Source organism: Orbicella faveolata, unplaced genomic scaffold (assembly GCF_042242905.1).
Source record: "Orbicella faveolata isolate gen_17 unplaced genomic scaffold, um_ofav_v1 contig_47, whole genome shotgun sequence".
Taxonomy (NCBI): Eukaryota; Metazoa; Cnidaria; class Anthozoa; order Scleractinia; family Merulinidae; genus Orbicella; species Orbicella faveolata.
The window spans coordinates 25,470,812-25,485,000 of record NW_028301577.1 but is presented as its reverse complement, the minus strand read 5'-3'; the positions used below and the strand labels follow the sequence as shown (position 1 = coordinate 25,485,000).

The window sequence follows — 14,189 nt, the reverse complement described above, 5'->3', positions numbered from 1 at the left end:
AAATTGAGGAAGTTCTTTCTATTATCATTATTTTGAATTTCGACATTAAAAACATTCTTGCACAAGTTATTGCCCACCAAAAAGAAAAAAACCCATGCACAACCTAAAGGTGAGAAAGAAATGTCATGCCCCCCAAAATTGCCCAACCCCCAGCCCCTCAAAAAAATTGATAATGGTCCATCCCTAAATATCCGTAGAAGTAGCATGACATGGAGTGATGTAATGTTGAGTACAAGTGGTGTGCATGGTTGAGGAAAGAGGGCAAAATCAAGAGCTAGCTAACAGAGAGTTTTTGAAGTTAATTAAAATAAAGGATGATCCAAAGAAATGTATCTTTATGAGTGATATTCAGAGCAAAATAAAGCAAACAGGATATTTTCAAGAAGAAATGCGAATTTTGATTTTGACATTAGCAGGTGAAAGTCAGGCATAACAATTAACAGAGTTTTTTTCATCAAAAATATGGTACAAAAGTTTTTCCAAAGAGGGTTGCCGTAGTATGTATTGTAAACATTGTATGCATTGCTACATTTCCCCATTCCTCTGACTGTTTAAGTACCTCAATGAGTCATACACACTGTTATATGTGAACAAATATGTTCTCAGGCTTTCCTCTTGAATTTTCCTGTGAGAAAAAAAGAAAAGCCAATTTCACATTATTTTATGATTGATTTCACTCTCATATGTACAATGTACTTGATCATACCTCCAATCTTTTAATATCGAGACCTACAGGAAGCAGTTAAAAACAGACATTACCTTGTCAACATTTCTTGCAGTTGCTCTGTTTGGCAGAACAATTTCCATACCTGTCATGCGACAGAGAAAGAAACGAGATAATCTAACATTCACCAAGCAATCCAGGCAGCCAAAAAACCAACAAAAAAACCAGCACAAAGTAAACTAGAAATGAACTTTTACATGACACTGACTGTCATCTGACCTATCCTAAGTTGTTAAAAAATGTTAAATGTTAAATGCTTATAGTGGTCGATGGACTTAGCTACAACTAGCTAGTTTTCAGGCATGCCACTTAAACTGAAAGAGAAAATTTTTGCAAATTAACATAACAGGCTCAAAAATACCAACTCGCGGGAGGCAGACAAGTTGGCTATCTACAAGCGTGATCAAGGAGCTGAACTGGAGTCTACCAAGAAACAACTCCAGCTTAGTGGTCAGAGCAGGACCTAAACTCGTGACCTTCGGATTTTATGCACAAATTCTTCTTATGAACAGGGGTTCCCTTCATACAAGAAGTCTAACTACTGTTTTGTCGCTGTCAGATACTAGAACCAAGAACAGTAGTCTGCTTGTGATGTATCAAATGTGTCCCCATCAGTCAGTAGCCTAATTTTCCTCAAAGTAATATTATTAAAAGTATAATTATATCAGAGTATTCTTTTTGTTGTCATCTTAAAGCTTAAGTTGGAAAGGGGTTGCGAAAAGATACACAGAAAGTTTCGACACTGGGACTTTTCCACGAAGGACATTTCTCTCCCCTTTCTTCACAAAATGCTAATTGCAAATTAAGGTTTTCCAAAATTCGCCTGGCTGGTTTAGAGCGAGTGTTTCCTTCCTTTATTTTGTTTGACTTCTCAAACAATTCAGTCTGATGCCTCGCATTGTTGTGAGTGCATGCACTGCTTTTTAATCTGGGGCAGTGCTGATCATGAAATGTGACAGTGATAGATCTAGTAGCTTTTTCTCAAGATTATTTTTTGCGATTTTGGCGAAACAATAGAATCGTGACGTCTTCGCTTCTTCCAAAACTGGCAAACTACCGGACTGTTTAGTAACACCCGAGAACTTAACGTTTCATATGCTAGTCTACATACATTTTCAAAAGTGACCGTTCCTCTTTGAATCGGTGACATGCTCTTTCACTCCTAACGGGTACTTGCAATTCCAAAACAACGCATTTGTGGCACAAAACCCCTTAAAATGCCGCAAAAGCTCTCGCTGTGGACCTCTTGAGGCTAAACATCCTAAGAAGTACTAAAACTGCTTTTTTTAACCCCTAACAAGGTGACGAGCACCGTCGTCCTTTCTATATGAGAGGCCCCCACCCCCTCCCGGGACGCATCCGAGTTAATAGTCAAGAAACAACCGCCCGGGACCACTGTTTGGAATCCGCCAACAGAAGGAGCAAGTGAGGGACGGACACGTAATCCGGAGAGAAGGCGAAGTGAGTGGCGAGGGGTTTCCGGTATGGCAGTCGGGCACATACTCCTATCAAGCTGAGAAGTAGGAAGAAATGAGGGAAAACAACAATGATCAAGAAAGTAGGCATTTGAAATCAATCTTTATATTTTTTACAAAGTGGATGAGAACATCTTCCTATTTAAACGTTACTGAATGCATAAGACCGATATATTTTATTTACACGGTACTAAAACATTATCAAGTGTCAACCATTTTTAAAAAAGAGACCCTAATTTTGGCCGAAAAGTTAAACGTTTTGTAAGTAAGTTAATTTTTTTTCCATTGCTTGCTAATATTCTGGTTCACTGATGTCAGTGACAATAGAACCAAACATCTTTTCTTCCCAGCGAGACAACTGCTCAATGAAGCCTCTTGTTGGTTGAATGTTTTCTCTGCATTTCTTCACGTGGTTGTACGCATCCTGAAAGAAAAACAAACCTTCGTAAGTGTAGTTATTCCGGGGGGGGGGTACTCCCTTATATGGCCTATATAGGTATGTGCGGCCCTAAAGGATATGGTTTGTATCCGTTTTGGTCACAAATAGGGCATCGATTTTGGCCCTTTTGGTCATAAACAGGATATGATTTTCGCACTCTAGTCTTAAATTGTGTATGTTTTTTTTAGAAGAAGCTACATTTTCATCATTATCAATAAAACCATTGGTCTGAAATAGCGAATTTTGGTCATAAATAGGCCTAGGGTAAGGAGTTTTGGGAAGCAGGCCGCAAACCCCCCACAAAATTTTTCTGGGAGTTACCCCCCGGGGATATATTAGACCACTAACCTCATAGAGAGGAGAAAAATGCAAACAAAAGAAATCGCCATACGGAAATAAAGGAACAGGACGGGACGGGATCGGGGCGGGGTGCAGGGAGAAAGCACTTTTACTTTCCACTCCCCTTTTTCTGCTTTTCTCTCAGAGGAGCTCCAAGACAGTAAAGAAATTGCTGACGAATTTTTGGCAAGAAGTGACATACACTCTATCCAACATGTAACGGTGATCCCGGCCAACTAGTATAAAGTACAAGTACTTTACACTTTACTTTGCCATTCTTCAGCCACAAGCTTACCATTTTCACATCACTTGCTATTTTTTTCCTGGGGACCTTGAACCCAGGTATTACCTATACTGCCACGCTGATGAGGCCTAACAAGGCTAAATAGTTGTGGATAGGTGTTTTTGATCTACAAACAGTTTTCATGATTCACAAGTAAGGTTACACAAAGGAGTTAAATTTAATTGAAGGGCATATAACTATTGTTTGAAAAAGCAAGGTCACCTTCAGAGAGACTTTTTTGTTCCACATGTAATAAGCCATCGCTACAGCCACACTGCGACTAATACCCAATGTTGAACTCAACAGAACTGTTCGGCCATCTTTAGTTTGATGATCATCTGAAAGGCAAATGCAAGCAAAGAATTAATCTTGATTGGAATAGCAGGCTGGCGAAAGATTGTCTCCTTTGTCACATTGTATATTTGTGGGTCGTCACATGACGCTTCTACCCACAAAGTGCAGTCACGAATAGGAGACGGGAGAATTTAATAATACAACCACATTTATGTTGCTTGGAAAGAAAAGATGACATATGCATAAAGCTTGAATTTGTTCCAAGCATAACATATATCAGACAGAAAACGAACACATTCCAGCCATAGAAATTATGAGATGCAAGTGGAATTGGATCGGTTAAACATTACAGAAGTCAGCATTTGACAGCCCCTACAGGTGCTGGAATGGAACCCACAGAGTAAAAGGAACAACTTTGTGAAGGTCATCAGTGGAGGAGCTGAAAAAGCTAACATTATTATTATTATTAACTGCTCAAAACAGAATCTGTTGGGAATGTGTGGATGATAGCCTATCTTCCACATTCTGTTTTCTTACCAATGAAATGAATAATGTCAGACAGGTGTGAGTAGAGATCTTCTCCACCATTGTCCTCTATTGGTATTGTCAGAACTTGCTTGACTCTCTTCTCACCTTTACCCAGTGTCATACCCTCTGCAGCAAATCTGCACCCAAATATTAAACCAATATTAGAACACAAGGTTTCAAAATGTAGCGAAATTATGACTAAAACACACCTTAGCTGGGTTGGTTCCCAAAAAATACCACCTGTATACAAGAGGGTCATACAGGGGTATTCTCATGATGTGTGATTTCCATGAAACACGAATTTAAGAAATTATTCTTTGTGATCTGTGACCTGAAGATAATTGGGTGGCCCGTGAAGAACTTGAATTACTAATCAATATTCATGATTTCACCACTCTATTCTTGGTGATTTTGAGTCCTCCAAATGGTTAGAGTCCTCTATCAAAAAGGACTCAAAAGTGATTTAGGTGTGTGATTTACATATGGAGCCTTAATACTTAGCAGGGTTTCCAACATTACCTGGTGCCCGATGCAAGTCAGATCACCGGGTATTTCATACACTTGCACCGGGTACCTATTGTCAGGAAGTTTATAAATACGCATTTTTATTTCACCAACATAATCACGATCTTCTCTTTCTTAGGCAGCTATTATAGGTATCTTTCAAACTTCCAAAACAAGAGCAATATTATTTTGGCGGGTGTTGCGTACATGTATTAGATTTGTCCAATGATTTGTCAGCATGTGCACATTTTCCATTGAAGCCTTTTATAACTGAACTTCCAAAGAGACTCATCTTGCAAACAGCTCCAAAAAAATCACTTTTTTGTGCTACAAATGCACCAGAATGTGCCTCAATGCACACAGATTTTCAAAATTTTCCAGGCCCAGCACCCTGTCTTCCTAATGCAGGAGTGGGTAACCCAATTAGGGATATAATTTCCCCACATGGCTGCCCATTACTGTGACATGGTTGTGCTACGCCTACTTTCCGATTTCCTCCTGCTACTTTATTTCAATTTGAAAATCTTGTACTTAGACTTTAATTCATGATTTTGCTTTCTTCAAACACTCTTTCTGCCATATGAGCATGCAGGTTATTAAAAAGAGAACTTTACTTGCTTTTTTTTCATGAATCTTCAGGAATATGAAATTTTGACATCCATGATCTGTGATTCACTATGTTTTCCGCTCGTGAACTGTGCCAGAGTCAGTACAACCCTCATACAAGGCACTTACATTGTGTCATTTTGTTTTCCAACTATCACATTTGCCTTGACTTTGAGATCCTTGATTACTCTCACTGCCTGAGACTGTAGGAATGTTGCCACATACAAGAAACCAGGTATAATCTCCACTGGATAAGTGTTGATGACATCTAGTTCCTGTTAATAAATTGATGTAATGGCATTACGATAATAATTATTACTAACTGTTAACTTATGATCTTTTGGATGGAAGACAGGGTCTGGATTGCCCCTTCAGAAAACATACTCCAGGCTTAATTATCATTCCTCGTACAAAATCTGGATCATGTGTACTATTAAAGCATCCTCAGACGAGTTTCAATCAATACGCTTGATCAATACCCTAGATTGACACCCCATCGATACTCAATCAACACCTCAGCTGACACTTTATCAACAATTGATTGACATCTCGGTCAACAGTCAGTTAAGGACTGACTAATTTTTGCTAGCAAGCCATCGAGTATTGATCAATGCATATCAGTCGGCTGACAATCAGCCAACTATCAACCGACTGTTACTTGAGTGTCGACGGAGACATTGATAGAGTGTCAACTGAGTAAGGGAAGCATGGCAACAGAACAGCATGTAAATGGAAAATTTACTTTTTTATTCTTTTCAAGTGACCTCAGTCTCTCAGTACGTATATGTAGTGGCCGCCATATTTTTGAAAACAAGAGTGGCATTCCTATAACACCATATAATGAACGCATGAGTGATGCAAGCAAATCGCCAAATGCTCGCAGGAGTTTTGATTTGAAGGTCACGTATCAATTACCCTGGGTGAGAGGTTTTACTTACAAAGTTTCCGGTGTCGGTCATGTCTCTATTGGGCAATTCCAGAAAATATCCATACCCAACCACGGACAGCTTCCATGTTTTAACCCCCCCCCCCCCCCCTTGCCTTTGGAAATTCCAGAATGCGTTACCCCCCTCCCCCCCCCCCATGCCCTCAGAATTTCATAATCGTCAAACCCCCTACCCTTTGGAATTCCGCTTTTTTTTGGAAGTACATTTTCGACTTGGCAACCCCTATATGAACAAACGAACATGAATTTATGCCTCCTTAAGGCTGTGATCTTATTAGCAGCAAGAAAAACCTACCGCGTATGGACAGGCTGTGCAAACTCCTTTTTAAGTCCGAATTTGGCTATAAAAATAAAAACCACTTACGATAATTTTCCTCCTCTTTGTTTTCTTGTGTTGTTTTGACGTTTTGAAAGCAAAATAGCTCAAATTCAGAATGTTAAAATCTTTCAGCAGTCAAAAATACCATCGAGTCTGACAGTCCAAATGCTTAATAATCTGGCAGGCATTCCCTGGAAGCGAGGGACTGGTGCGAGTTTTTTGATGTTCATTGGATGGGAGATGGGAGCAAAGAGAAAGTAAGATATATTTTCAGATTTTATTCATCTGACAAGAAATTCATCAAGGTAAATGTGAAACCCACATTTTACTGTTCACTTCTATAAGTAATGAGCCTAAACATGTGTCTGATCAATCGATGCTTGTCTTCTGCTTCCACGGTCATACGTTCGTGGTCTATTTACGAACTACAAAAGTCCACAACAATAGCGTTTTCAAGGAACTCACTCTACTCCTTCTACTCCAGAAATCCCACCTGTGAAATCCCCCCATGCCTTCAGATTTCTAATCATAAATACCCCCCTATTCCTTCAGAATTCCAGTTCAAAGAACCCCCTCCCCTTTGGAAATCCTAAAAGCCGTCCATGATATAGGTATAGATATTTTCTGGAATTGCCCATTGTGACCCACGCAAAAAAATTCGCTGCTTGTGCCAGTGGCCTTGGGCTGCCAAAGTGAAGCGTGAAGTGGGGTTCTATAAAATTTTAGACAAATTGAGACTTGGAAGTGACTTTGTATGATATTGGTTTAGACAGTAAATGTTAGACTATAATAGTGAAAACGTTCCTACATGGAAATTAGCTAGTCTGGGATAGGGTAGGGGGTTTTGGTGCCTAGTCTAAAATAGGGTCGCAAAATCAAGCTGATGATGGTCTAGTATAGGGTGAGGGTTTCAGTATCTCAGCAGCACACCCCCACATGGACCCAAACCATTCACAGAGTACCCCTCTTGGGAATCTACATTGTAAAATGAGATCATATGGGATGACAGACATTAAAATGCATAGGAGATCTCTTTATTAGTTAATTCACCACAGTCAATATTATACTCTTTACTGTAACATAAACAAAACATCATCTTATTAATCATCTTATTAATTAAAACATTTTTGGAAATAATTCATTGGTGAGGAGATGCATGGAGGCCATGAAAAGAATCTAATTTGAATAGTGCACAAACTTACCCTAGGCATGTAAATGATCTTCTGAGTACGAAGAAATGGGTACAATGCTGAAAATTCCTCATATCCACCTGAAAATAGAGAAATATAAAACTGTTTCTCTATGCCATAAAGCTCTAAACTAGCCTGCAGGCTGCAGGCTGAAGGCTAAAGTTTGAGGAACACACATGAGAGTGGAGAGGTTTCTGACACCTCTTCACCAGACCCCTCCCTGCTAGACAACTTTGCTTGCAGACTCACCCTTCACCACTCACATGTGCAGACTCAGAGCTGAGCCTGCTTGTGGGCTAGCTTAAAACCTGAGGATCAAATCCAAGTGTGTAACCCTATAAGACTTCATTAAAGTCCTTTATCTAGACTTTGAGACAGAAAGAAATGCACAAAATTGAGAAAACAAAGAGTTGTAACAAAGGATTTGAGATTCTGAGATCAGAAAAATGGATTTATTTGACATCAAACTAAGCCTAGGAGTATCAATCTGTCTAATATTAACTGAGTGGTAGCAGCCCAATTCTACCGCAAGTCACCACTGAGAGCTAATCGACTACACTAAAATCGTTTGAATTATCCCATAAATTGAGATGTTCAACATGCAAAGTCCACAATCTTCCTCATTCATTTGAGGTCAGTAATTATCATTTATTTGTCATTAATTTGTTCTGCTAATAACCGGAAACATTGCCAGCTTCACAGTTTAACGGTCTTTCAGCTGTCTACATGGCATGTCGAAAGATGGCATGTTGAAAGATGGTTGAAAGATGTCGTCTATGCCATAACACTGAAAGCAGGTGAAAGTATACAAAAAAAATGTTCCAAAAAGATACCTTTGACAACTTTTACAGGATTCTTGCTTCCCATTTCCCACATCAGCTTGGCACAAGACAAAGCAGTGCTGTCTGAAAAATAATTTATGTCTTATTATAATCACGATATCAAACTTAACTCAATATTAAGATAACATGACTCAGAATAAGCAGGGGAAGCATTATTAAAAGTTACCATTGCTTGCATCTAAGCATGAACAAGTCAAAACATGCTCTAATTGGGTGTCAAACATGGCATGATTTGTCATCAAACATTTGAAGTTTAGCAGACCGTAACACAAACCTTCACACTCAAAATGTTTAAAATCAGTTGTCAATGTCCTTCGGGGATATATACTGAAAGACTCTGAAAGTCTTGCTCCCGCCAACATTTCATGGTAACCATTAATTATACTAGAAGTAAAACCACATTCGCGAAAGTCGTATGCATACTGACACAGGTCAGGGTCAATTTCTCTGAAGAAGTCTTCAATGTCCAATCTTTCTGCCATTTCGTGTGCTGAACTTTAAGTGCGAAAGTTCATGCCACGGTCTGCTGAACTTTGAATGTTTGATGGCCAATCATGCCTCGTTTGACACCCTGTTAGAGTATGTTTCAGCGTCATGTGTTCATGCTTAGATGCAGGCGATGATATCACTTGAGACAATTGATTTGAACTAAAGTTTTTTATAAGTACAGTCATTAACTACCTGAATAATTTGGGTGTACATATTCAAATTTAGTTGCCAGCAAAAGTATTTCAGTAAAAGGCGTGAAAAGTTAGTCACCAGTGATAAAAATTTGGTTGCATTGGCGACCCCAGCGGTCGCAACGTCAAACTCTCTTTTTAGTTATTAATATTGATAAACCCCAATATAAATATCACAAGTCCCTTTGAAGGTCCCGGTAAAACTTATTTTAATGATACCTTGTTTTTAACTAAATAAATGCAAATAACAAAAATTATTACTATTATGTTAACAAGTCATGTTGATTTCTTGGAATGTTAATTTCTTGGAATGTTATTTTTTGCCACCGTTGATTAATTTTGATTACAACACCCATAAACTGAAAGAACTCACTTTTGTCTTTAAGTGAACCAGTGTTACTGTCGTAAACTACAACATGTTCCTTGGTCTGCAACTCAGCATCGTGAGGAATGGTGAAAGCACCGATATCATTCTTAAGAGAAACAAGAAATTTAAACTAGTTATTACAATTTTTGGTGAACATAAATTAAAGCTGGTGCATTAAATATTAAAATAACATCTCATGCTTCTTTTTTTTTAATAATTAATGTGTGGTTCTAGCAAATATCCATATCCATCCCATGAAGGATCACTGGAAATTCTGAAGCAGTGGAGGGTTGCAAAACCCAAATTTTGTTTAGAAGGGACCATAACCATGCTAAATTGGAATTTTTGGTCTTTGAAGATCAAAACAAAAAACCTTCCATACATGATCATGAGGAAGGTATGGATATATTCTACAACCACACAATGCATCACTATATGACAAGCTAAACATGTAATTTCAAACATTATTATCATTATTATTTAATTGCATAATTTCTAAGTTTTGAATTCATTTTATTAGTCATCCATTACTTACTAACTACAGACTTTTTTATGGTGACATCACAACTGCACAAAGACCTCTGGAAATTGCACTTAAGACTGCATGCACCAGAGATGATAGAAATTAAAGGAGTAATACAAAATTTGGTCTAAATTAGTTGTGCATGTGACAACACAATGAAATCTAGTTTGAATAATATTCTCACTTTTTCAAGCAAACAACATTATTTATAGTAATTATACTCATCTGAAAAACATTTGACTTTTTTAATTATCCATCATTTAATGTTCAGCTACTGCCAGTAGTGATCTGATTTATCCCCATCCGCTCATTCCAAAAAGTGGCCCCCTTCTGATAAGTCACATACATGTACCAATGAAAGTAATTGCCGGTATGAATCAAATGAGTCTAGCTTGTGTTACTGTGAGTCACATCTCTTGAATTATTATGTCTATTGTGATTCATTGTCAAAGTGCTGTAACACAAAAATTGTGAGGTTAAATGAAAAAAAGAAATAAGCACCATATCCCTAATTTACAGTGTGTAACAATGCCTTTCTAAATTATAAACAACCTGTTTCCTAATGAGCTACCAAAAATAAATTAGCACCCAAAATGAATTCAGTTATCACTGTGTGCCTTTATTCAACTAACCCTTGGAGCAAATTTTGCTGTTATAATGTGGCTTTCATTGTAGTCATGACGTTGTCTTGTATCTGCAAAACACAATCAATCAGAGTGTCACTAATTTCATTTTGTGCCTTGTGAGGAATGAGCCAGGGGGGAACTCCCCTATGAAAAGGTCATGGATCGCAGCTTGTCATCTCACTTAGTATAGGGGTATAAATCAAGGGTTCTGCGGTCTTACTTAAGGCATTCAGGATGACATGCCACTATTTTTAACTGTCAAAGTATCTTTTACGGTGCATATTGATAAAAGTGCTCTTAATTCAAAGGAGTCAAATAAAGCTCAAGCCACGTCCAGATTGATATCCTTTACATGTTTAGTTCAAATTTTCTGATGAGCATCCCTGACCTTTTCATAGATATGGGAGTCTCTAACCCTTTAATACAACTTCACCAGAAAATTGTTGTGCCTTTTTAACACACTTTCCTACAGTACACACATTGCACCGGCCCTTTCAATAATCTTCTTGGATTAAAGTAGCTGGCCCCTTAGAAATCTAAAAGAATCATGTGTTAGGTGCACCTGTTTGAAATGATTTTAATGGCCCTTTTAAAGATGTTTGTGTGAACATTTTCCAGTTGATAGGTAATTTTAAAATTTTTACTGCAGTCAGATAATGAGTTACTTGTGTCAGAAATACAAAAAAAATTGGGGGTCACCAACTTTGTTTCCGGGGTAATTAAGCGTTTTGAAAAATTGGCATACATAATTCAGCATGGTCTACAGGGGTTTAAAAGTTAAAAATAACAAAGGTGAGTGGAAAACGATCTTAGTCATATTTTGTAGGAGTGGGTCTGTTGCATAAATAATTCCAAACATCACCAACGTTTTCACAAAACTTAACCCTTCAAGAGTCATTTCAAACCGTCACACAAATAAATGGAACACTAAAAAGAACGGAATTTGATGGTGCATTTTGCAAAAAATGGTACATTTAGTTGATAGATTTTCTTCATTTTTTCGCTAAACGTAGAAAGTTGGTAGAGAAAATGATCTATCAAAAGAGAAATAGGGGTCACCGAACGTCCAAGGTCTTTAAATCCAGGCGAAGCTATAGCAATGGCCATCTGCCCTATCATTGTTCATTTTATTACGAACATACCCAAAAGAAGCAAATAATTGGGATCACTCAGCCTTGGGTAATGCCCAACCTAAGAAGATGATAAAAACAACACTTTCAACTGACCTTTATTTCAAACTGTCTATTATTTGTAAGTGGTTTTCTGCACAAGGTTCAAACATTTGCTGGGTCCACATGCAAGGCCAAGTTTTGTAAAATAAAACCAGTTTTTTTCTCATGTTTCCAACCCCTTTTCATTCATACAACCCTTTTCCGTCCACTGGAAGAGCTAAGGGAAATGAATCAGAGTGGATATAAGACTCAAAATTTAAAGTGAATGGCCCTTAGCTAAGCTTAGCTTCACCAGCAGTGTTGTAAATACAGTTTGAAAAAGCTTTAGCCTTGATCATTATTACCAACAAGCTGCCTATCACGAAATAAAGAAGTTGGCAGATGATGGAGGTGGCAATACAGTATGGGGCCCAGTTCTCGGCCACAAAAAACGTAAACTTGTATTTCTTACCTTGGAATTGCTGTCAGGACTTAAAATTTCACGCTTAACTAGCTTCAGTATTCAGTTTACACATGTAGAGCTATCGACTGCTCAAAGCTGTTTTCTTCCGAGTAATAACGAAAATAGAGGCTTCATTCGTGGGCCCAGTTATCGGCCAGCGGGCCCAGTTCTCGGCCACAAAAGAGTGCACGCGATTCCTCAGAATAACAACGCTTTATTACCATTTTTTGTTGTTAAATCACTTATAAGGCTTGTGTTTTGATATTTCGATCACAAATTATCCTTAAAGAGCTTTGTTTCAAGTTAGAAAAGGAAGTTTTTTGCACACCTAGTTTTACTCTTAAGTGCAGTCAAGCAAGGCTAAAAAAGAGTTGGGTATTTAAAATGGGGTTAAGTCAGAGCTCATAGTTTTTAGCATGCCACCCCATTACAGCTTTATTTTTACAACCATAGTTAGTGGAGTTAGTCCCCTCCACTAACTATGTTACAACTGACTTGACACGAATACTCCACACAAAACTATGAGCGTTTTTAGTGTTGAACGCGAGCAGGGTGGCCGAGAATAGGCAAATACGCAAAAGTACTAAGGAAATATTAAGGAGTGATTTTAGGTCAAAGAATTAAACAGGCCAGGAAAAGTTTATATTTAACAGATGGCTTTATCACTCTACATCCTCTATGCCAAGAATTGGCTCATTTGGGCTTTCTAGACGGACAAAATATAAACTTGAATTAAACCATGTAATTCGAGTAGCCGTAAACAAACACGTTTTCGGGGAAACCAAATTCACCTACCTTCGCGTCACCTCGACGTGCTCACAGAAAAACTCGGCAGGACGAAACAAAATTCGGCAGAACGGAAGACAAGGAATCAAGCTACCTTTGGAAACAATTGCTTTTCATTCAGATTCATTTGTGGCGCGAAAAGTAAACGCTGAACAAAAAGTGGCCGAGAACTGGGCCCGGCCGACAACTGGGCCCCACACTGTATATATCATACAACAGTAAAGAGATTCATGAGGCAACGACTGTAGTAATATCGTTCAGGCCCCAGTTGCTCAAAAGGTAGGTAACGCTATCCACTGGATAAATCACTATCCAGCGGATAGCGTGGTTTGTTTTGTCAACACTTATCCATTGGATAGTGATTTATTCACTGGATAGCGTTATCCACCTTTCGAACAACTGGCCTGGGGCCCGAGCTTTAAAACTCAGAGAAAACTGTCAAATTTTTTACCTGATTGAGAATATTATACACCTCTGTGCACTCAGATAGAATAGTCCCTGTTGACGACATCTATTTTCTACCCAAGTGCTAGTGAACAAATTAGTTTTAAGCTTTGCACTTCAAAACAGTAACTGTTAAAAGAAGTCGACTTCCACCGCCGCCATGTTTGTTTTCGTTCTCGTGCGTCTCGTTGCTCACCCGTTGCTATTGGTCGCCAGTCAATCGGTTGCGGTTCCTATGCGTCAACCAGGGGAGGGGTAGGGCGTGGGTTCGGGACTGGTTCCTCTACGGTTCATTTTGGACTGGAAACCGAACAGAACCAATTTCACTCGAACCGGATCATAATAAGGCTCTTAAATTTTTGCGCAATTTTCTTAAGGACCATGCATACATGCCCCCAGTTGCCCCTTGAAAGGAAACCTGTGGCTCCGGATAAGAATTTACTTTGGAGGGAAGAGTGAGGGACGCGGGTGAAATTGCACCTGTGAACTGTTTCCTGTGTTTCAGCCAAGAGTTGATTGGGAAACTACAATTCGTTCAGTAGAGGAAGTTTTGAACAAGATAGCAAATTTAAAAAGAATCATATTTCTTAGATAACGTCCTCTCTCGCTCCCACTAACTGCTCCTGGGTCTCGACGAGATCGCGAAAATTCACTGATACT

At 38.6% G+C, this 14,189-nt stretch overlaps 2 protein-coding genes and 1 long non-coding RNA gene across 3 annotated transcripts in view; all 3 read right to left on the bottom strand.

Moving 5' to 3' along the window:
• The window catches only part of LOC149097750 (eukaryotic translation initiation factor 3 subunit C-like), a 4,239-nt gene extending 2,075 nt beyond the window's left edge, over nucleotides 1-2,164 (bottom strand). The window contains exons 1-3 of the mRNA XM_089278948.1: nucleotides 1,836-2,164; nucleotides 760-809; nucleotides 1-625 (exon numbers count right to left, since the gene is read on the bottom strand). The exon at nucleotides 1-625 is cut by the window's left edge and continues 2,075 nt beyond it. Of these exons, the coding sequence (XP_089135074.1) occupies nucleotides 526-625; nucleotides 760-809; nucleotides 1,836-1,874 (189 nt within the window). The 5' untranslated portion in view covers nucleotides 1,875-2,164 and the 3' untranslated portion in view covers nucleotides 1-525. The remainder of the gene's footprint in view (nucleotides 626-759; nucleotides 810-1,835) is intronic.
• Nucleotides 1-14,189, bottom strand: part of LOC149097743 (uncharacterized) — a 73,382-nt gene that overhangs the window by 7,820 nt on the left and 51,373 nt on the right. The window lies entirely within an intron of this gene.
• LOC149097749 (serine/threonine/tyrosine-interacting-like protein 1) lies at nucleotides 2,284-13,715 on the bottom strand. Its single transcript, XM_089278933.1, has 10 exons — nucleotides 13,537-13,715; nucleotides 11,828-11,876; nucleotides 10,692-10,753; nucleotides 9,543-9,642; nucleotides 8,481-8,552; nucleotides 7,660-7,727; nucleotides 5,322-5,467; nucleotides 4,092-4,219; nucleotides 3,483-3,598; nucleotides 2,284-2,623 (listed from the first exon to the last, which is right to left on the bottom strand). The coding sequence occupies exons 1-10, from the start codon at nucleotides 13,594-13,596 to the stop codon at nucleotides 2,492-2,494; spliced, it is 933 nt and encodes a 310-aa protein (XP_089135059.1). The 5' UTR covers nucleotides 13,597-13,715; the 3' UTR covers nucleotides 2,284-2,491.

Excerpts from the sequence above, each read along its gene's own strand:
- LOC149097749 (XM_089278933.1), bottom strand. The coding sequence starts at position 13,596 with ATGTCGTCAACAGGGACTATTCTATCTGAGTGCACAGAGGTGTATAAT. Across the intron at positions 11,877-13,536 it reads TGTATAATATTCTCAATCAG|GTTGGGCATTACCCAAGGCT; the intron begins GTAAAAAATTTG and ends TCATCTTCTTAG. Across the intron at positions 3,599-4,091 it reads TGACATTATTCATTTCATTG|ATGATCATCAAACTAAAGAT; the intron begins GTAAGAAAACAG and ends TTTGCCTTTCAG.